This window comes from Oncorhynchus keta, chromosome 35 (assembly GCF_023373465.1).
Source record: "Oncorhynchus keta strain PuntledgeMale-10-30-2019 chromosome 35, Oket_V2, whole genome shotgun sequence".
In the NCBI taxonomy this organism is placed as follows: Eukaryota; Metazoa; Chordata; class Actinopteri; order Salmoniformes; family Salmonidae; genus Oncorhynchus; species Oncorhynchus keta.
This window is the reverse complement of record NC_068455.1, coordinates 73,976,176-73,999,129: the sequence shown is the minus strand read 5'-3', so window position 1 is coordinate 73,999,129 and position 22,954 is coordinate 73,976,176. Positions and strand designations below refer to the sequence as shown.

General features: G+C 39.5%; 1 protein-coding gene across 1 annotated transcript in view; it reads left to right on the top strand.

Annotated features, from left to right (window-relative positions):
* Positions 1-22,954, top strand: part of LOC118379559 (5-hydroxytryptamine receptor 2C-like) — a 290,755-nt gene that overhangs the window by 249,113 nt on the left and 18,688 nt on the right. The window contains exon 4 of the mRNA XM_052497732.1: positions 20,163-20,363. Within this exon, the coding sequence (XP_052353692.1) occupies positions 20,163-20,363 (201 nt within the window). The remainder of the gene's footprint in view (positions 1-20,162; positions 20,364-22,954) is intronic.

Genomic DNA, 22,954 nt, shown 5'->3' with positions numbered 1-22,954 from the left:
TTATGTTAGTGTTATGTACCCTGTCTAAACATTATGTTAGTGATAGGTACCCTGTCTAAACATTATGTTAGTGTTATGTACCCTGTCTAAACATTATGTTAGTGATAGGTACCCTGTCTAAACATTATGTTAGTGATAGGTACCCTGTCTAAACATTATGTTAGTGTTATGTACCCTGTCTAAACATTATGTTAGTGTTATGTACCCTGTCTAAACATTATGTTAGTGGTATGTACCCTGTCTAAACATTATGTTAGTGCTATGTACCCTGTCTAAACATTATGTTAGTGTTATGTACCCTGTCTAAAATTATGTTAGTGATAGGTACCCTATCTAAACATTATGTTAGTGCTATGTACCCTGTAAACATTCTGTTAGTGATAGGTACCCTATCTAAACATTCTGTTAGTGCTATGTACCCTGTAAACAGTATGTTAGTGATAGGTACCCTATCTAAACATTCTGTTAGTGCTATGTACCCTGTAAACATTATGTTAGTGATAGGTACCCTATCTAAACAGTATGTTAGTGTAGTGTACCCTGTCTAAACATTCTGTTAGTGTTATGTACCCTGTAAACATTATGTTAGTGTTATGTACCCTGTCTAAACATTCTGCTAGTGTTATGTACCCTGTCTAAACATTATGTTAGTGCTATGTACCCTGTCTAAACATTCTGTTAGTGTTATGTACCCTGTCTAAACATTCTGTTAGTGTTATGTACCCTGTCTAAACATTCTGTTAGTGTTATGTACCCTGTCTAAACATTCTGTTAGTGTAGTGTACACTATCTAAATGTTCTGTTAGTGTAGTCTGTGTAAACTTTCTCTGTCTCTGTGAGTGCATTAAGGTGTTGGGGTCACTTTGGGATATAGGATAATTATTTCTGTACTGTCTGTCTCTCTCTCTCTGTTGCTCTATTCAATTCAATTTGCTTTATTGGCATGACGTAAGATGTACATGTACATACAATGTACATACACAGATTGTCAATGGGACAGTCAGTAACAATATTAATCAATGGTCTCTGTTCCTCTCCCTGTGTTTCTCTCTCGTTTTCTCTCCTCTATTTCTCTTTCTTGTTTTCTCTCCCTCTTCTTATTTCTCTTTCTTGTTTTCTTGTTTTCTCTCCCTCTATTTCTCTTTCTTGTTTTCTCTCCCTCTGTTTCTCTTTCTTGTCCCTCTATTTTTCTCTCTCCCTCTATTTCTCTTTCTTGTTTTTCTCCCTCTCCCTCTTGTTCTCTCTCTGTTTTCTCTCCCTCTGTTCTCTCTTGTTTTCTCTCCCTCTGTTTCTCTTTCTTGTTTTCTCTCCCTCTTCTTTTTCTCTGTTTTCTTGTTTTCTCTCCCTCTGTTTTCTCTCTCTTGTCTTCTCTCCCTCTGTTCTCTCTTGTTTTCTCTCTGTTTCCTCTGTTTCTCTCTCTTGTTTTCTCTCCCTCTGTTCTCTCTTGTTTTCTCTCCCTCTATTTCTCTTTCTCGTTTTCTCTCCCTCTATTTCTCTTTCTTGTTTTCTCTCCCTCTGTTCTCTCTTGTTGTTCTCTCCCTCTATTTCTCTTTCTTGTTTTCTCTCCCTCTATTTCTCTTTCTTGTTTTCTCTCCCTCTATTTTCTTTCTTGTTTTCTCTCCCTCTATTTCTCTTTCTTGTTTTCTCTCCCTCTGTTCTCTCTTGTTTTCTCTCCCTCTATTTTTCTCTCTTGTTTTCTCTCCCTCTATTTCTCTTTCTTGTTTTCTCTCCCTCTGTTCTCTGTTCTCTCTCTTGTTTTCTCTCCCTCTATTTCCTCTTGTTTTATTTCTCTCTCTTGTTTTCTCTCCCTCCATTTTCTCTCTTGTTTTCTCTCCCTCCATTTCTCTCTCTTGTTTTCTCTCCCTCTGTTTCTCTCTTGTCTTCTCTCTTGTTTTCTCTCCCTCTTTTCTCTCTTGTTTTCTCTCCCTTGTTTTCTCTTTTTCTCTCTTGTTTTCTCTCCCTCTATTTCTCTTTCTTGTTTTCTCTCCCTCTGTTTCTCTCTTGTTTTCTCTCCCTCTCCCTTTCTCTCTCTTGTTTTCTTCCCTCTTTCTCTCTTGTTTTCTCTCCCTCTTGTTTTCTCTCCCTCTATTTCTTCTCTCTTGTTTTCTCTCCCTCCATTTCTCTCTCTTGTTTTCTCTCCCTCCATTTCTTGTTTTCTCTCTTTTTTCTCTCATTTCTCCTTCCATTTCTCTCTCTTGTTTTCTCTCCCTCCTCTATTTCTCTCTCTTGTTTTCTCTCCCTCTTTCTCTCTCTTGTTTTCTCCCTCCCTCTTCTCTCTTGTTTTCTCTCCCTCTGTTCTCTCTTGTTTTCTCTCCCTCCATTTCTCTCTCTTGTTTTCTCTCCCTCTATTTCTCTCTCTTGTTTTCTCTCCCTCTGTTTCTCTCTTGTTTTCTCTCCCTCCATTTCTCTCTCTTGTTTTCTCTCCTTCCATTTCTCTCTCTTGTTTTCTCTCCCTCTATTTCTCTCTCTTGTTTTCTCTCCCTCTGTTTCTCTCTTGTTTTCTCTCCCTCCATTTCTCTCTCTTGTTTTCTCTCCCTCTGTTCTCTCTTGTTTTCTCTCCCTCCATTTCTCTCTCTTGTTTTCTCTCCCTCTATTTCTCTCTCTTGTTTTCTCTCCCTCTGTTTCTCTCTTGTTTTCTCTCCCTCTGTTTTTCTCTCTCTTGTTTTCTCTCCCTCCATTTCTCTCTCTTGTTTTCTCTCCCTCTATTTCTCTCTCTTGTTTTCTCTCCCTCTATTTCTCTCTCTTGTTTTCTCTCCCTCTGTTCTCTCTTGTTTTCTCTCCCTCTGTTCTCTCTTGTTTTCTCTCCCTCTGTTCTCTCTTGTTTTCTCTCCCTCCATTTCTCTCTCTTGTCTCTGTCTGTTAGTCTCTCCCTGTTTCTCTCTCTATGTTTCTCTGTCTCTCGCCCCCCCCCCCCTCTCTCGCTCTCTCTCTCTCTCTGTCTGTCTATCTCTGTCTGTCTATCTCTGTCTGTCTATCTATCTACCTGTTGGATGGATAATGTATCCAGGATGGATAATGTATCTAGGATGGATAATGTACCTAAGATGGTAGAGTGGGAGCTATGGGAGAACAGAACACACACACACACACACACACACACACACACACACACACACACACACACACACACACACACACACACACACACACACACACACACACACACACACACACACACACACTATGTCTTGTAACACACACACTGAAGCACAGACACATACAGCATTGCAATCCACCTGCTACCACTTTAATTGAAAAACAAAACAAATTAAATTATATTTTATTTGTCACATGCGCCGATGCAACAGGTTCAGACCGTGAAATGCTTATTACAAACCCTTAACCAACAATTCAGTTCAAGAAATAGAGTTAATAAAATATTTACTCAATAAACTAAAGTAAAAAAATCTAATCAATCACAAAGTAAAACAATAAATGTAAACAACAATAACGAGGCTAAATTCAGGTGGGTGCTGGTACCGTGTCAATATGTGGGGTGCAGGTTAATCGAGGTCATTTGCAAAGTGACTATGCATAGATAATAAACAGAGAGTAGCAGCAGTGTACATGCAGGTAGGGGTGAAGTGACTATACATAGATAATAAACAGAGATTAGCAGCAGTGTACATGTAGGTAGGGGTGAAGTGACTATGCATAGATAATAAACAGAGAGTAGCAGCAGTGATAATAAACAGAGATTAGGGTGTAAAAACAAAAGTGGCCATTTCATTAGTTTAGTAATTCAGCAGTCTTATGGCCTGGGGGTAGAAGCTGTTAACCAGTCTTTGGTCTTAGACTTGGCGCTCCGGTAGCCATAAGGGCTTCATATCATATTGATGTTAACCACTGTACCATGTCCTGCAGACACCCCTAACACACACACACACACACACACACACACACACACACACACACACACACACACACACACACACACACACACACACACACACACACACACACACACACACACTCACAGCTCGTCCTGCAATGACCCAGGCAGATGTGTGTTATCCCATCATCCATATTAAATGGTCTTACATGGCTGATTACTAAAATGGCCTGTGTGTGTGTGTGTGTGTGTGTGTGTGTGTGTGTGTGTGTGTGTGTGTGTGTGTGTGTGTGTGTGTGTGTGTGTGTGTGTGTGTGTGTGTGTGTGTGTGTGTGTGTGTGTGTGTGTGTGTGTGTGTGTGTGTGCAATGCGTCTTTCTCTCTCTGCTCAGCCACTCAGCCAAAGCCTTGATTAAATAATGACTTTAATTAGGAAATTATGTTTCTGTCTGAACAAATGGAGGGACAAAGAGAGTTCACAGTGTGTGTCTGTGTGTGACAGGTGGTTGTACACACACACACTGTGTAGGTTAGTTTATTAGGATTCACATTGGCACATGCAGCATCTACTCTTCCTGGTGTCCAAATAAAGTATATAAACACATGACAGAGTACAGAACAGTTGTAGACGAGAACACCATCAGATATGACATTAAATACAAATAAGAAAATGATAGTTATGTATCGGAAATACAACTAAATTATTCCATACATATTCATATAGTTATATACATAGTAATATTGTTATATTTAAATTAAATTGGAACTTTAGAGAGGGGAGAGGTGCTGTTTTTAAAGCTAAACTTGTCTTTTGCCTCTGGTGACAGAGCATTCCACGATGACATGGCTCTATACATAATTAAGCGACACATTAAGTCTGTTTTTGTTTTGGGTACCGTGAAGAAACCCATAGTGGCCTGTCTGATGGGGTATCTATGTCTGTTTTGAGTGTATGCAAATACATTGTACAAGTTGTTTGGCATTTTTCAATACACAAACGTTTCTTAAAAAGACTAGGAGAAAAGCAGGTAGTTTCTCATCAACCCTCAACCATGAAAGACGATCATGAACGTTCAAATCAAATCAAACTTTATTAGTCACATGCGCTGAGAACAACCTTACTGTGAAATGTTTACTTACAAGCCCTTAACCAACAATGCAGCTCAAGGAAGACTTAATAAAATATTTACTAAATAAACGAAAGAAAAAAATTATCAAAACTAACACAATAAAATAACAATAATGAGGCTATATACAGGGGTACCGGTACTGAGTCAGTGTGGAGGCTATATACAGGGGGTACCGGTACTGAGTCAGTGTGGAGGCTATATACAGGGGGTACCGGTACTGAGTCAGTGTGGAGGCTATATACAGGGGGGGGAGTCAGTGTGGAGGCTATATACCGGTACTGAGTCAGTGTGGAGGCTATATACAGGGGGTACCGGTACTGAGTCAGTGTGGAGGCTATATACAGGGGGGTACTGAGTCAGTGTGGAGGTACAGAGTCAATGTGGAGGCTATATACAGGGGTAGTCTGGTACAGAGTCAATGTGGAGACTATATACAGGGGGTACCGGTACAGAGTCAATGTGGAGGCTATATACAGGGGGTACCGGTACTTAATCAGTGTGGAGGCTATATACAGGGGGTACCGGTACTGAGTCAGTGTGGAGGCTATATACAGGGGGTACCGGTACTGAGTCAGTGTGGAGGCTATATACAGGGGTACCGGTACAGAGTCAGTGTGGAGGCTATATACAGGGGGTACCGGTACAGAGTCAGTGTGGAGGCTATATACAGGGGGTACCGGTACTGAGTCAGTGTGGAGGCTATATACAGGGGGTACCGGTACTGAGTCAGTGTGGAGGCTATATACAGGGGGTACCAGTACAGAGTCAGTGTGGAGACTATATACAGGGGGTACCGGCTATCAAAGTCATTTGTACTTGTAGTTAGGGGTGAAGTGACAATGCATAGACAGTAAACAGTGAGTAGCAGCAGTGTAAAAACAAATGTAAATAGTCTGGGTGGCCATTTGATTAATTGTTCAGCAGTCGAATGGCTTGGGGCTAGAAGCTGTTAAGGAGCCTTTTGGCCCTAGACTTGGCGCTCCGGTACTGCTTGCCGTGTGTTAGCAGAGAGAACAGTCTATGACTTGGGTGACTGGAGACAAATTTTGGGTGTTTCTTCTGACACCGTCTAGTGTATAGGTTCTGGGTGGCAGGAAGCTTGGCCCCAGTAATGTACTGGGCCGTGCGCACAACCCTCTGTAGCGCCAAGCAGTTGTCATACCAGGCAGTGATGCAACCGGTCAGGATGCTCTCGATGGTGCAGCTTCAGAACTTTTTGAGGATCTGGGGACCCATGCCAAATCTTTTCAGTCTCCTGGGGGGGGAAAGTGTTGTCGTGCTCCTCTTCACGACTGTCTTGGTGTGTTTGGACCATGAAAGTTTCTTGGTGATGTGTACACCAAGGATGATGTGCTTTCTGTTAAGGGCAAAGCGTGCTGCTTGGTTTTGAGCCAGATGCAGCTTTACAAGGTCTTTGTTGCACCTGACCATATTACTGGACAGATGATGGGACAAGATCCTGAACAACTGTTGATCTTTGTGTCATAAAACACAGAATATATGTTTGTTGCAGACATACCTCTCCCCGTCTTCACAACATCTTTGTCAATATGACTTGACCATGATAACTCACCATCCAATGTTACTCCTGGGAGTTCAGCTTCTTCAACTTGTTCAACAGTCACACCCTTTTATCTACAACTCCAGTTGAGGTTTAGGTCTGAGAGAATGTTTTGAACCAAATACAATGCTTTTGGTTTTCGATGTATTTGAGACCAGTGTATTGTTAATGAGCCATTCTGATACTGACTGTAACTCCTTGCTAAGAGTCTCAGTGAGCTCACTGGCTGTAGGTGCTGATGTGTATAGTGTACAATCATAAGCATACATAGTCATTTTATCTTCTTGAAAGACAAGTGGCAGAGCATTTGTTAAAATAGAGAAGAGTAACGGCCCGAGGCAACCGCCCTGATGGACACCTCACTGTACATATCTGATGTTAGAGAAGCTTCCATTGAAGAAGACTCTCTGGGTTCTACTGGATAAAAAAAACTTTCCAACCATGTGATAGTAGGGGATGTAAAGCCGTGACAAGTGAGTCTTTTTCAATAACATCAAAGGCTGCACTGAAATCTAACAAAACAGCTCCAACTATCATCTTATTATCCATTTATTTTAGCCAATCATCAGTCATCTGAGTCAGTGCAGTGCAAGCGGTGTGCCTTTCTCTATATGCATGCAGAAAGTCAGTAGTTAATTTGTTCTCTATAAAATGACATTGTATTTGTTCAAATACAATTTTCTCAGTCAAGTTTACTAAGAACAGGCAGGAAATTGATTGGTCGGCTGTTAGAGCCAGAAAGGGGGCTTTACTCTGTTTAGGTAGTGGAATGACTTTAGCTTCCTTCCCCACCTGTGGACACAGTCCTTTCAGGCTTTAGTTAAAGACATGGTGGCAATACAGTCTGCTACCATTCTCAATAGTTTATAATCTATGTTGTCTATATCAGGGGGCTGATCGTTATTGATGGATAACAATAGTTTTTCCACCTCTTCCACACAAACTTGACCGAATTCAAAACGGCAATTCTTATCTTTCATTATCAGATCTTCAATACACAAATGTGATGATTCACTGTTCAGTGTCATTCCACTTTACCAGTGAAATGATCATTAAAATGATTGTAAACAAGTTGTGTTAACTTCAATGAACGATGGAGTTGGATTTCCAGCCCATAATATCATTAATATATAATAATGTATATAATATCATTAGCACTCTAAAGTCTTTCCCAGTGGTTTTCTTCTGTCATTTATCTTGTTAACTGGTAATATATTACACACAAGGTAGCGGAAGAGCAGTAATATTGATTATATTGATACTCAGGGGATTTTCGGGGGTTTTTCTTAGCGAAACGTGATGAACAAAACGGAGCGATTTCTCCTACACAAATAATATTTTTGGAAAAACTGAAAATTTGCTATCTAACTGAGAGTCTCCTCATTGAAAACATCTGAAGTTCTTCAAAGGTAAATTATTTTATTTGAATGCTTTTCTTGTTTTTGTGAAAATGTTGCCTGCTGAATGCTAGGCTTAATGCTATGCTAGCTATCAATACTCTTACACAAATGCTTGTGTAGCTATGGTTGAAAAGCATATTTAGAAAATCTGAGATGACAGTGTTGTTAACAAAAGGTTAAGCTTGTGAGCCAATATATTTATTTAATTTAATTTGCGATTTTCATGAATAGTTAACGTTGCGTTATAGTAATGAGCTGGAGGCTATAATTACGCTCCCGGATACGGGATTGCTCGACGCAAGAAGTTAAGATGCTGGGGTTTCCTTCGTTTTGGCAGTTACCTACTGTATTATGATGCTGGGGTTTCCTTCATTTTGGTAGTTATCTGTATGTCACAGTCCCTCCAGGATTTCTCTGAGTTGCTAGGTTTTTTTGTATCAGACATTTGCAGTCAAAAACACTTGCTCTAATTCTGGCATTTTGCATGGCAATATGCACTGATGTCCTATTTGTCACGAAAACGGTCTGACAAGGTTATGTAGTGAAGGTGCGGTGATTGGTCAGTTTTATGCGGTAATCATGCGGTGATTGGTCAGTTTTATGCGGTAATCATGCGGTGATTGGTCAGTCTTATGCGGTAATCATGCGGTGATTGGTCAAATTTGCCCTGGCATAAAATGAAAGGGACTGGTCAGAGGGAGAGGGATGAACTGGAGGGAAAATGTATATTTTAGAGGAATAAATTAGTGAGGAAGGCAGACAGAGAGAGAGAGACAAAGAGGGATGAGAGAGAGGTAGGTGATTAAGTACATAAGTAACATGTTTCATCATGCATTAACCTTTTAAATGCAATTAAATAAATAGTGTATGTTGTTTTTATTTAAATGTACTTAAACAGGGATATCCCATTATACAGGTGTTTATTTGAGAACTCGGGCATGTACAGTATATTCATTTATATTTGCGTGTGTGTTCTCATACCATAATCTGTCCCTTGTCATCTCTAGCACAGTGTGTCCATGTCTCTCTCTCTCTCTCGCAATTCAATTCAATTTAAGGGGCTTTATTTCTCCCCCTCTGTGTGGTTTATCTCAAACAACAGCTGTGCATTATAATCCAGAGAATAGAAGATCATCACCTCTTATCCCCATAATCCCACTCACACACACACACACACACACACACACACACACACACACACACACACACACACACACACACACACACACACACACACACACACACACACACACACACACACACACACACACACACACACACACACACACACACACACACACACACACACAGAGGCCTTTAGCATTTTGGTTGAACTAAGCGAGATTTGGTTGGTATGTGAGTGAGAGGTGAGAGGTCAGGGCCCCTGGAGGTCAGGGCCCCTGGGCACGTGCCTTTGCCTGCCCGATCAGTCATTTGGCCATTAATGTTACAAGGTTTATATGCTAGACTATTTTACCTAGCAATCTATAACATGTTACAAGGTTTATATGCTAGACTATTAAATGTTACAAGGTTTATATGCTAGACTATTAAATGTTACAAGGTTTATATGCTAGACTATAAAATGTTACAAGGTTTATATGCTAGACTATAAAATGTTACAAGGTTTATATGCTAGACTATAAAATGTTACAAGGTTTATATGCTAGACTATAAAATGTTACAAGGTTTATATGCTAGACTATAAAATGTTACAAGGTTTATATGCTAGACTATTAAATGTTACAAGGTTTATATGCTAGACTATAAAATGTTACAAGGTTTATATGCTAGACTATAAAATGTTACAAGGTTTATATGCTAGACTATAAAATGTTACAAGGTTTATATGCTAGACTATTAAATGTTACAAGGTTTATATGCTAGACTATAAAATGTTACAAGGTTTATATGCTAGACTATTAAATGTTACAAGGTTTATATGCTAGACTATAAAATGTTACAAGGTTTATATGCTAGACTATTAAATGTTACAAGGTTTATATGCTAGACTATTAAATGTTACAAGGTTTATATGCTAGACTATTAAATGTTACAAGGTTTATATGCTAGACTATAAAATGTTACAAGGTTTATATGCTAGACTATAAAATGTTACAAGGTTTATATGCTAGACTATTAAATGTTACAAGGTTTATATGCTAGACTATTAAATGTTACAAGGTTTATATGCTAGACTATAACATTTTACAAGGTTTATATGCTAGACTATAAAATGTTACAAGGTTTATATGCTAGACTATAAAATGTTACAAGGTTTATATGCTAGACTATAAAATTTTACAAGGTTTATATGCTAGACTATTAATTGTTACAAGGTTTATATGCTAGACTATAAAATGTTACAAGGTTTATATGCTAGACTATAAAATGTTACAAGGTTTATATGCTAGACTATAAAATGTTACAAGGTTTATATGCTAGACTATTAAATGTTACAAGGTTTATATGCTAGACTATTAAATGTTACAAGGTTTATATGCTAGACTATAAAATGTTACAAGGTTTATATGCTAGACTATAAAATGTTACAAGGTTTATATGCTAGACTATAAAATGTTACAAGGTTTATATGCTAGACTATAAAATGTTACAAGGTTTATATGCTAGACTATTAAATGATACAAGGTTTATATGCTAGACTATTTTACCTAGCAATCTATAAAATGTTACAAGGTTTATATGCTAGACTATAAAATGTTATAAGGTTTATATGCTAGACTATAAAATGTTACAAGGTTTATATGCTAGACTATTAAATGTTACAAGGTTTATATGCTAGACTATAAAATGTTACAAGGTTTATATGCTAGACTATAAAATGTTACAAAGTTTATATGCTAGACTATAAAATGTTACAAGGTTTATATGCTAGACTATAAAATGTTACAAGGTTTATATGCTAGACTATAAAATGTTACAAGGTTTATATGCTAGACTATTAAATGTTACAAGGTTTATATGCTAGACTATTAAATGTTACAAGGTTTATATGCTAGACTATAAAATGTTACAAGGTTTATATGCTAGACTATAAAATGTTACAAGGTTTATATGCTAGACTATAAAATGTTACAAGGTTTATATGCTAGACTATAAAATGTTACAAGGTTTATATGCTAGACTATTAAATGATACAAGGTTTATATGCTAGACTATTTTACCTAGCAATCTATAAAATGTTACAAGGTTTATATGCTAGACTATAAAATGTTATAAGGTTTATATGCTAGACTATAAAATGTTACAAGGTTTATATGCTAGACTATAAAATGTTACAAGGTTTATATGCTAGACTATTAAATGTTACAAGGTTTATATGCTAGACTATTAAATGTTACAAGGTTTATATGCTAGACTATAAAATGTTACAAGGTTTATATGCTAGACTATAAAATGTTACAAGGTTTATATGCTAGACTATAAAATGTTACAAGGTTTATATGCTAGACTATTAAATGTTACAAGGTTTATATGCTAGACTATAAAATGTTACAAGGTTTATATGCTAGACTATAAAATGTTACAAAGTTTATATGCTGACTATAAAATGTTACAAGGTTTATATGCTAGACTATAAAATGTTACAAGGTTTATATGCTAGACTATAAAATGTTACAAGGTTTATATGCTAGACTATTAAATGATACAAGGTTTATATGCTAGACTATTTTACCTAGCAATCTATAAAATGTTACAAGGTTTATATGCTAGACTATAAAATGTTATAAGGTTTATATGCTAGACTATAAAATGTTACAAGGTTTATATGCTAGACTATTAAATGTTACAAGGTTTATATGCTAGACTATAAAATGTTACAAGGTTTATATGCTAGACTATTAAATGTTACAAGGTTTATATGCTAGACTATTAAATGTTACAAGGTTTATATGCTAGACTATTAAATGTTACAAGGTTTATATGCTAGACTATAAAATGTTACAAGGTTTATATGCTAGACTATAAAATGTTACAAGGTTTATATGCTAGACTATTAAATGTTACAAGGTTTATATGCTAGACTATAAAATGTTACAAGGTTTATATGCTAGACTATAAAATGTTACAAGGTTTATATGCTAGACTATAAAATGTTACAAGGTTTATATGCTAGACTATTAAATGTTACAAGGTTTATATGCTAGACTATTAAATGTTACAAGGTTTATATGCTAGACTATAAAATGTTACAAGGTTTATATGCTAGACTATAAAATGTTACAAGGTTTATATGCTAGACTATAAAATGTTACAAGGTTTATATGCTAGACTATAAAATGTTACAAGGTTTATATGCTAGACTATTAAATGTTACAAGGTTTATATGCTAGACTATAAAATGTTACAAGGTTTATATGCTAGACTATTAAATGTTACAAGGTTTATATGCTAGACTATTAAATGTTACAAGGTTTATATGCTAGACTATAAAATGTTACAAGGTTTATATGCTAGACTATAAAATGTTACAAGGTTTATATGCTAGACTATAAAATGTTACAAGGTTTATATGCTAGACTATAAAATGTTACAAGGTTTATATGCTAGACTATTAAATGTTACAAGGTTTATATGCTAGACTATAAAATGTTACAAGGTTTATATGCTAGACTATTAAATGTTACAAGGTTTATATGCTAGACTATAAAATGTTACAAGGTTTATATGCTAGACTATAAAATGTTACAAGGTTTATATGCTAGACTATTAAATGTTACAAGGTTTATATGCTAGACTATAAAATGTTACAAGGTTTATATGCTAGACTATAAAATGTTACAAGGTTTATATGCTAGACTATTAAATGTTACAAGGTTTATATGCTAGACTATAAAATGTTACAAGGTTTATATGCTAGACTATTAAATGTTACAAGGTTTATATGCTAGACTATTAAATGTTACAAGGTTTATATGCTAGACTATTAAATGTTACAAGGTTTATATGCTAGACTATTAAATGTTACAAGGTTTATATGCTAGACTATTAAATGTTACAAGGTTTATATGCTAGACTATTAAATGTTACAAGGTTTATATGCTAGAGTATTAAATGTTACAAGGTTTATATGCTAGACTATTAAATGTTACAAGGTTTATATGCTAGACTATAAAATGTTACAAGGTTTATATGCTAGACTATTAAATGTTACAAGGTTTATATGCTAGACTATTAAATGTTACAAGGTTTATATGCTAGACTATTAAATGTTACAAGGTTTATATGCTAGACTATTAAATGTTACAAGGTTTATATGCTAGACTATTAAATGTTACAAGGTTTATATGCTAGACTATAAAATGTTACAAGGTTTATATGCTAGACTATTAAATGTTACAAGGTTTATATGCTAGACTATAAAATGTTACAAGGTTTATATGCTAGACTATAAAATGTTACAAGGTTTATATGCTAGACTATTAAATGTTACAAGGTTTATATGCTAGACTATAAAATGTTACAAGGTTTATATGCTAGACTATTAAATGTTACAAGGTTTATATGCTAGACTATAAAATGTTACAAGGTTTATATGCTAGACTATTAAATGTTACAAGGTTTATATGCTAGACTATTAAATGTTACAAGGTTTATATGCTAGACTATAAAATGTTACAAGGTTTATATGCTAGACTATAAAATGTTACAAGGTTTATATGCTAGACTATAAAATGTTACAAGGTTTATATGCTAGACTATTAAATGTTACAAGGTTTATATGCTAGACTATTAAATGTTACAAGGTTTATATGCTAGACTATAAAATGTTACAAGGTTTATATGCTAGACTATAAAATGTTACAAGGTTTATATGCTAGACTATAAAATGTTACAAGGTTTATATGCTAGACTATTAAATGTTACAAGGTTTATATGCTAGACTATTAAATGTTACAAGGTTTATATGCTAGGCTATTAAATGTTACAAGGTTTATATGCTAGACTATAAAATGTTACAAGGTTTATATGCTAGACTATAAAATGTTACAAGGTTTATATGCTAGACTATTAAATGTTACAAGGTTTATATGCTAGACTATTAAATGTTACAAGGTTTATATGCTAGACTATTAAATGTTACAAGGTTTATATGCTAGACTATAAAATGTTACAAGGTTTATATGCTAGACTATTAAATGTTACAAGGTTTATATGCTAGACTATTAAATGTTACAAGGTTTATATGCTAGACTATTAAATGTTACAAGGTTTATATGCTAGACTATTAAATGTTACAAGGTTTATATGCTAGACTATTAAATGTTACAAGGTTTATATGCTAGACTATTAAATGTTACAAGGTTTATATGCTAGACTATTAAATGTTACAAGGTTTATATGCTAGACTATTAAATGTTACAAGGTTTATATGCTAGACTATTAAATGTTACAAGGTTTATATGCTAGACTATTAAATGTTACAAGGTTTATATGCTAGACTATTAAATGTTACAAGGTTTATATGCTAGACTATAAAATGTTACAAGGTTTATATGCTAGACTATTAAATGTTACAAGGTTTATATGCTAGACTATTAAATGTTACAAGGTTTATATGCTAGACTATTAAATGTTACAAGGTTTATATGCTAGACTATTAAATGTTACAAGGTTTATATGCTAGACTATAAAATGTTACAAGGTTTATATGCTAGACTATTAAATGTTACAAGGGTTATATGCTAGACTATTAAATGTTACAAGGTTTATATGCTAGACTATAAAATGTTACAAGGTTTATATGCTAGACTATTAAATGTTACAAGGTTTATATGCTAGACTATTAAATGTTACAAGGTTTATATGCTAGACTATAAAATGTTACAAGGTTTATATGCTAGACTATTAAATGTTACAAGGTTTATATGCTAGACTATAAAATGTTACAAGGTTTATATGCTAGACTATTAAATGTTACAAGGTTTATATGCTAGACTATTAAATGTTACAAGGTTTATATGCTAGACTATAAAATGTTACAAGGTTTATATGCTAGACTATTAAATGTTACAAGGTTTATATGCTAGACTATTAAATGTTACAAGGTTTATATGCTAGACTATTAAATGTTACAAGGTTTATATGCTAGACTATTAAATGTTACAAGGTTTATATGCTAGACTATTAAATGTTACAAGGTTTATATGCTAGACTATTAAATGTTACAAGGTTTATATGCTAGACTATTAAATGTTACAAGGTTTATATGCTAGACTATTAAATGTTACAAGGTTTATATGCTAGACTATTAAATGTTACAAGGTTTATATGCTAGACTATAAAATGTTACAAGGTTTATATGCTAGACTATTAAATGTTACAAGGTTTATATGCTAGACTATTAAATGTTACAAGGTTTATATGCTAGACTATAAAATGTTACAAGGTTTATATGCTAGACTATTAAATGTTACAAGGTTTATATGCTAGACTATTAAATGTTACAAGGTTTATATGCTAGACTATAAAATGTTACAAGGTTTATATGCTAGACTATTAAATGTTACAAGGTTTATATGCTAGACTATAAAATGTTACAAGGTTTATATGCTAGACTATAAAATGTTACAAGGTTTATATGCTAGACTATTAAATGTTACAAGGTTTATATGCTAGACTATAAAATGTTACAAGGTTTATATGCTAGACTATTAAATGTTACAAGGTTTATATGCTAGACTATTAAATGTTACAAGGTTTATATGCTAGACTATTAAATGTTACAAGGTTTATATGCTAGACTATTAAATGTTACAAGGTTTATATGCTAGACTATTAAATGTTACAAGGTTTATATGCTAGACTATAAAATGTTACAAGGTTTATATGCTAGACTATAAAATGTTACAAGGTTTATATGCTAGACTATAAAATGTTACAAGGTTTATATGCTAGACTATTAAATGTTACAAGGTTTATATGCTAGACTATTAAATGTTACAAGGTTTATATGCTAGACTATAAAATGTTACAAGGTTTATATGCTAGACTATAAAATGTTACAAGGTTTATATGCTAGACTATAAAATGTTACAAGGTTTATATGCTAGACTATTAAATGTTACAAGGTTTATATGCTAGACTATTAAATGTTACAAGGTTTATATGCTAGACTATTAAATGTTACAAGGTTTATATGCTAGACTATAAAATGTTACAAGGTTTATATGCTAGACTATAAAATGTTACAAGGTTTATATGCTAGACTATTAAATGTTACAAGGTTTATATGCTAGACTATTAAATGTTACAAGGTTTATATGCTAGACTATTAAATGTTACAAGGTTTATATGCTAGACTATAAAATGTTACAAGGTTTATATGCTAGACTATTAAATGTTACAAGGTTTATATGCTAGACTATTAAATGTTACAAGGTTTATATGCTAGACTATTAAATGTTACAAGGTTTATATGCTAGACTATTAAATGTTACAAGGTTTATATGCTAGACTATTAAATGTTACAAGGTTTATATGCTAGACTATTAAATGTTACAAGGTTTATATGCTAGACTATTAAATGTTACAAGGTTTATATGCTAGACTATTAAATGTTACAAGGTTTATATGCTAGACTATTAAATGTTACAAGGTTTATATGCTAGACTATTAAATGTTACAAGGTTTATATGCTAGACTATTAAATGTTACAAGGTTTATATGCTAGACTATAAAATGTTACAAGGTTTATATGCTAGACTATTAAATGTTACAAGGTTTATATGCTAGACTATTAAATGTTACAAGGTTTATATGCTAGACTATTAAATGTTACAAGGTTTATATGCTAGACTATTAAATGTTACAAGGTTTATATGCTAGACTATTAAATGTTACAAGGTTTATATGCTAGACTATAAAATGTTACAAGGTTTATATGCTAGACTATTAAATGTTACACGGTTTATATGCGAGACTATTAAATGTTACAAGGTTTATATGCTAGACTATTAAATGTTACAAGGTTTATATGCTAGACTATTAAATGTTACAAGGTTTATATGCTAGACTATTAAATGTTACAAGGTTTATATGCTAGACTATTAAATGTTACAAGGTTTATATGCTAGACTATTAAATGTTACAAGGTTTATATGCTAGACTATTAAATGTTACAAGGTTTATATGCTAGACTATTAAATGTTACAAGGTTTATATGCTAGACTATTAAATGTTACAAGGTTTATATGCTAGACTATTAAATGTTACACGGTTTATATGCTAGACTATTAAATGTTACAAGGTTTATATGCTAGACTATTAAATGTTACAAGGTTTATATGCTAGACTATTAAATGTTACAAGGTTTATATGCTAGACTATTAAATGTTACAAGGTTTATATGCTAGACTATTAAATGTTACAAGGTTTATATGCTAGACTATTAAATGTTACAAGGTTTATATGCTAGACTATTAAATGTTGGCTAATTGATCGACTGTCAGTCACTGTCGTAAAATAAGTAAAACTGCTGATGTGCTTCCAAATTTCCAAATTGCACATTGTGTATTCCAATATCCTATCTCACAACAGTAAGTTGAGACTATTGAGGGCACCATAGTGGTCAGGTATAGGCACAGGCACCACTGCACAGTCTCACACACACTTAGGTTCTCCTTGATTCCCATTCAGCTGTAAAGACAGAATTGGAATGCTTGAGCTCTGAAACCAGGAATGAAAGAAAGAAAGAGTGATGATGGGAGGAGAGGAGGAGAGGGGGAACGTAGGAGGAGAAGAGGAGAGGGGGAGCGTAGGAGGAGAAGAGGAGAGGGGGAGCGTAGGAGGAGGAGGAGGAGAGGGGGAGCGTAGGAGGAGAGGAGGAGAGGCGGAGCGTAGGAGGAGAAGAGGAGAGGGGGAGCGTAGGAGGAGAAGAGGAGAGGGGGAGCGTAGGAGGAGAGGAGGAGAGGGGGAGCGTAGGAGGAGAGGAGGAGAGGCGGAGCGTAGGAGGAGGAGAGGAGAGGGGGAGCGTAGGAGGAGAAGAGGAGAGGGGGAGCGTAGGAGGAGAGGAGGAGAGGGGGAGCGTAGGAGGAGAGGAGGAGAGGGGGAGCGAGGAGGAGAGGAGGAGAGGCGGAGCGTAGGAGGAGAAGAGGAGAGGGGGAGGAGGAGGAGAAGAGGAGAGGGGGAGCGTAGGAGGAGAGGAGGAGAGGGGAGCGTAGGAGGAGAAGAGGAGAGGGGGAGCGTAGGAGGAGAGGAGGAGAGGCGGAGCGTAGGAGGAGAAGAGGAGAGGGAGGAGAGGGGGAGCGTAGGAGGAGAGGAGGAGAGGCGGAGCGTAGGAGGAGAAGAGGAGAGGGGGAGCGTAGGAGGAGAAGAGGAGAGGGGGAGCGTAGTAGGAGAGGAGGAGAGGGGGAGCGTAGGAGGAGAGGAGGAGAGGGGGAGCGTAGGAGGAGAGGAGGAGGGGGAGCGTAGGAGGGAGGGGAGCGTAGGAGGAGAGGAAGAGAGGGGGAGCGTAGGAGGAGAGGAGGAGAGGGGGAGCGTAGGAGGAGAGGAAGAGGCGGAGCGTAGGAGGAGAGGAAGAGAGGGGGAGCGAGGAGGGAGGAAGAGAGGGGGAGCGTAGGAGGAGAGGAAGAGAGGGGGAGCGTAGGAGGAGAGGAAGAGAGGGGGAGCGTAGGAGGAGAGGAAGAGAGGGGGAGCGTAGGAGGAGAGGAAGAGAGGGGGAGCGTAGGAGGAGAGGAAGAGAGGGGGAGCGGAGGAGGAGAGGAGGAGCGTAGGAGGAGAGGAAGAGAGGGGGAGCGTAGGAGGAGAGGAAGAGAGGGGGAGCGTAGGAGGAGAGGAAGAGAGGGGGAGCGTAGGAGGAGAGGAGGAGAGGGGGAGCGTAGGAGGAGAGGAGAGAGGGGGAGCGAGGAGGAGAGGAGGAGAGGGGGAGCGTAGGAGGAGAGGAGGAGAGGGGGAGCGTAGGAGGAGAGGAAGAGAGGGGGAGCGTAGGAGGAGAGGAGGAGAGGGGGAGCGTAGGAGGAGAGGAAGAGAGGGGGAGCGTAGGAGGAGAGGAAGAGAGGGGGAGCGTAGGAGGAGAGGAAGAGAGGGGGAGCGTAGGAGGAGAGGAAGAGAGGGGGAGCGTAGGAGGAGAGGAGGAGAGGGGGAGCGTAGGAGGAGAGGAGGAGAGGGGGAGCGTAGGAGGAGAGGAGGAGAGGGGAGCGTAGGAGGAGAGGAGGAGAGGGGGAGCGTAGGAGGAGAGGAAGAGAGGGGGAGCGTAGGAGGAGAGGAAGAGAGGGGGAGCGTAGGAGGAGAGGAAGAGAGGGGGAGCGTAGGAGGAGAGGGGGAGCGTAGGAGGAGAGGAAGAGAGGGGAGCGTAGGAGGAGAGGAAGAGAGGGGGAGCGTAGGAGGAGAGGAAGAGAGGGGGAGCGTAGGAGGAGAGGAAGAGAGGGGGAGCGTAGGAGGAGAGGAAGAGAGGGGGAGCGTAGGAGGAGAGGAGGAGAGGGGGAGCGTAGGAGGAGAGGAAGAGAGGGGGAGCGTAGGAGGAGAGGAGGAGAGGGGAGCGTAGGAGGAGAGGAAGAGAGGGGGAGCGTAGGAGGAGAGGAGGAGAGGGGGAGCGTAGGAGGAGAGGAAGAGAGGGGGAGCGTAGGAGGAGAGGAAGAGAGGGGGAGCGTAGGAGGAGAAAATGGGAAAGTCCCTTGAGGCCATCTGTATCTAAAATAAGTTATCTTTGTGTCTCAGCTATCCCTCCTGCTCTCTCTCTTTCACCTCTTCTGCCTAGGGCTCGGTGTCCTATCCAGATATACCTGTACATATCTAACCTGCCCTTCAACCTCTCTCTCCCTCCTCTTCCTTTCTCTCTCCCCCTCAACTTCTTTCTCTCCCTCTTCTCTCCCCCACTCTCTCCCCTCCTCTCCCCCCTCGCTCCCCCTCTTCCTCTCTCTCTCTCTCCCTCTCTCTCCCCCATCCCTGCCTCTCTCTCCCCTCCTCTCCCCCCTCTCTCTCTCTCTCTCTCTCTCTCGCTCTCTCCCTCCTCTCCCTCTTTCTCTCTCCCCCCTCTCCCTCTCTCTCCCTCTTCTCTCTCTCTCGTTCCCCCCTCCTCTCCCCCCTCTCCCTCTCCCCCTCACTCCCCCTCTTCCTCTCTCTCTCTATCTCTCTCCCTCCTCTCCCCCTCTCTCTCCCCTCCTCTCCCCCTCTCTCTCCCCCTCCTCTTCCTCTCTCTCTCCCCTCCTCTCCCCCTCTCTCTCTCCCCTCCTCTCCCCCTCTCTCTCCCCCCTCCTCTCCCTCTCTCTCTCCATCCAGACTATGCGTGGCCCCTGCCCAGTGCTCTGTGTCCTATCTGGATCTACCTGGACGTCCTCTTCTCCACATCGTCTATTATGCATCTGTGTGCCATATCTCTGGATCGATATGTGGCTATAAGGAATCCCATTGAACACAGCCGCTTCAACTCTAGAACCAAGGCCATGATGAAGATAGCAGCTGTATGGACCATATCAATAGGTATGTACAGTACATTGGGAAAAAAGTATTCTCGACTTTTTCCAAATTTTGCTACCTAACAGCCTTATTATAAAATATATAAAATCATTTAATTTACCCTCATCAGTCTACATACAATACTGGAAAACAGTTTTTTTTTAAACATTTTTGCGAATGTATATCAAATAAACACAGAAATACTTTATTTACATAAGTATTCAGACCGTTTGCTATGAGACTCGAAATGGTAAATTCAATTGATTGGACATGATTCTGAAAAGCACACACCTGTCTATATAAGGTCCCACAGTTGTCAGAGAAGAAAATCAAGCCATGAGGTTGAAGGAATGGTCCGTAGAGCTCCGAGACAGGATTGTGTCGAAGCACAGATCTGGGGAAGGGCACCAAAACATAATTCTGCAGCATTGAAAGTCCCCAAGAACACAGTTGCCTCCATCATTCTTAAGTGAAATAAGTTTGGAACCACCAAGACTCTTCCTAGTTTTGGCCGCCAAACTGAGCAATCGGGGAGAAGGGCCTTGGTCAGGGAGGTGACCAAGATCCTGATGGTCACTCTGACAGAGCTCTAGAGTTCCTCTGTGGAGATGGAAGAACCTTCCAGAAGGACAACTATCTCTGCAGCACTTCACCAATCAGGCCTTTATGGTAGAGTGGCCAGACAGAAGCCACTCCTCAGTGGCCCAAGTCTGACAGAATCCATGTACACACGCTGGCAGAGGTTGTATCAGTTTCCTGGTATTCTGAGTTTCCACCTTGGACCAATACCCTCTCTCTTTACAGAGAGCTAGTATGGTCTTATCGTCCTGTGCCATGCCAGGGGATGGTCTGTGTGGACCAATACCCTCTCTCTTTACAGAGAGCTAGTATGGTCTTATCGTCCTGTGCCATGCCAGGGGATGGTCTGTGTGGACCAATACCCTCTCTCTTTACAGAGAGCTAGTATGGTTTTATCGTCCTGTGCCATGCCAGGGGATGGTCTGGTGGACCAATACCCTCTCTCTTTACAGAGAGCTAGTATGGTTTTATCGTCCTGTGCCATGCCAGGGGATGGTCTGGTGGACCAATACCCTCTCTCTTTACAGAGAGCTAGTATGGTTTTATCGTCCTGTGCCGTGCCAGGGGATGGTCTGTGTGGACCAATACCCTCTCTCTTTACAGAGAGCTAGTATGGTCTTATCGTCCTGTGCCATGCCAGGGGATGGTCTGTGTGGACCAATACCCTCTCTCTTTACAGAGAGCTAGTATGCTCTTATCTACCATGGGGCAGGGGGTGGGGGAGACTGTGATGTGATGACCTCTACACAGAGGAAAGCCCTGGGGCAGGGGGTGGGGGAGACTGTGATGTGATGACCTCTACACAGAGTAAAGGCATGGGGCAGGGGGTGGGGGAGACTGTGATGACCTCTACACAGAGGAAAGCCCTGGGGCAGGGGGTGGGGGAGACTGTGATGACCTCTACACAGAGGAAAGCCCTGGGGCAGGGGGTGGGGGAGACTGTGATGACCTCTTCACAGAGGAAAGCCCTGGGGCAGGGGGTGGGGGAGACTGTGATGTGATGACCTCTACACAGAGTAAAGGCATGGGGCAGGGGGTGGGGGGGACTGTGATGACCTCTCCACAGAGGAAAGCCCTGGGGCAGGGGGTGGGGGAGACTGTGATGACCTCTACACAGAGGAAAGCCCTGGGGCAGGGGGTGGGGGAGACTGTGATGACCTCTACACAGAGGAAAGCCCTGGGGCAGGGGGTGGGGGAGACTGTGATGACCTCTACACAGAATAAAGCCCTGGGGCAGGGGGTGGGGGAGACTGTGATGACCTCTACACAGAGGAAAGCCCTGGGGCAGGGGGTGGGGAGACTGTGATGACCTCTACACAGAGGAAAGCCCTGGGGCAGGGGGTGGGGGAGACTGTGATGACCTCTACACCGAGGAAAGCCCTGGGGCAGGGGGTGGGGGAGACTGTGATGACCTCTACACAGAGTAAAGCACTGGGGCAGGGGGTGGGGAGACTGTGATGACCTCTACGCAGAGGAAAGCCCTGGGGCAGGGGGTGGGGAGACTGTGATGACCTCTACACAGAGGAAAGCCCTGGGGCAGGGGTGGGGGAGACTGTGATGACCTCTACACAGAGGAAAGCCCTGGGGCAGGGGGTGGGGAGACTGTGATGACCTCTACACCGAGGAAAGCCCTGGGGCAGGGGGTGGGGAGACTGTGATGACCTCTACACAGAATAAAGCCCTGGGGCAGGGGTGGGGGAGACTGTGATGACCTCTACACAGAGGAAAGCCCTGGGGCAGGGGGTGGGGGAGACTGTGATGACCTCTACACAGAGTAAAGCCCTGGGGCAGGGGGTGGGGGAGACTGTGATGACCTCTACACAGAGGAAAGCTCTGGGGCAGGGGGTGGGGGAGACTGTGATGACCTCTACACAGAGGAAAGCCCTGGGGCAGGGGGTGGGGGAGACTGTGATGACCTCTACACAGAGGAAAGCCCTGGGGCAGGGGTGGGGGAGACTGTGATTCTCCTCTGCCATTGTTGGGCTCAAGGGTTTTTACACATCTCACTTCAGTGCTAATTGAAGTTGATGCCAGGT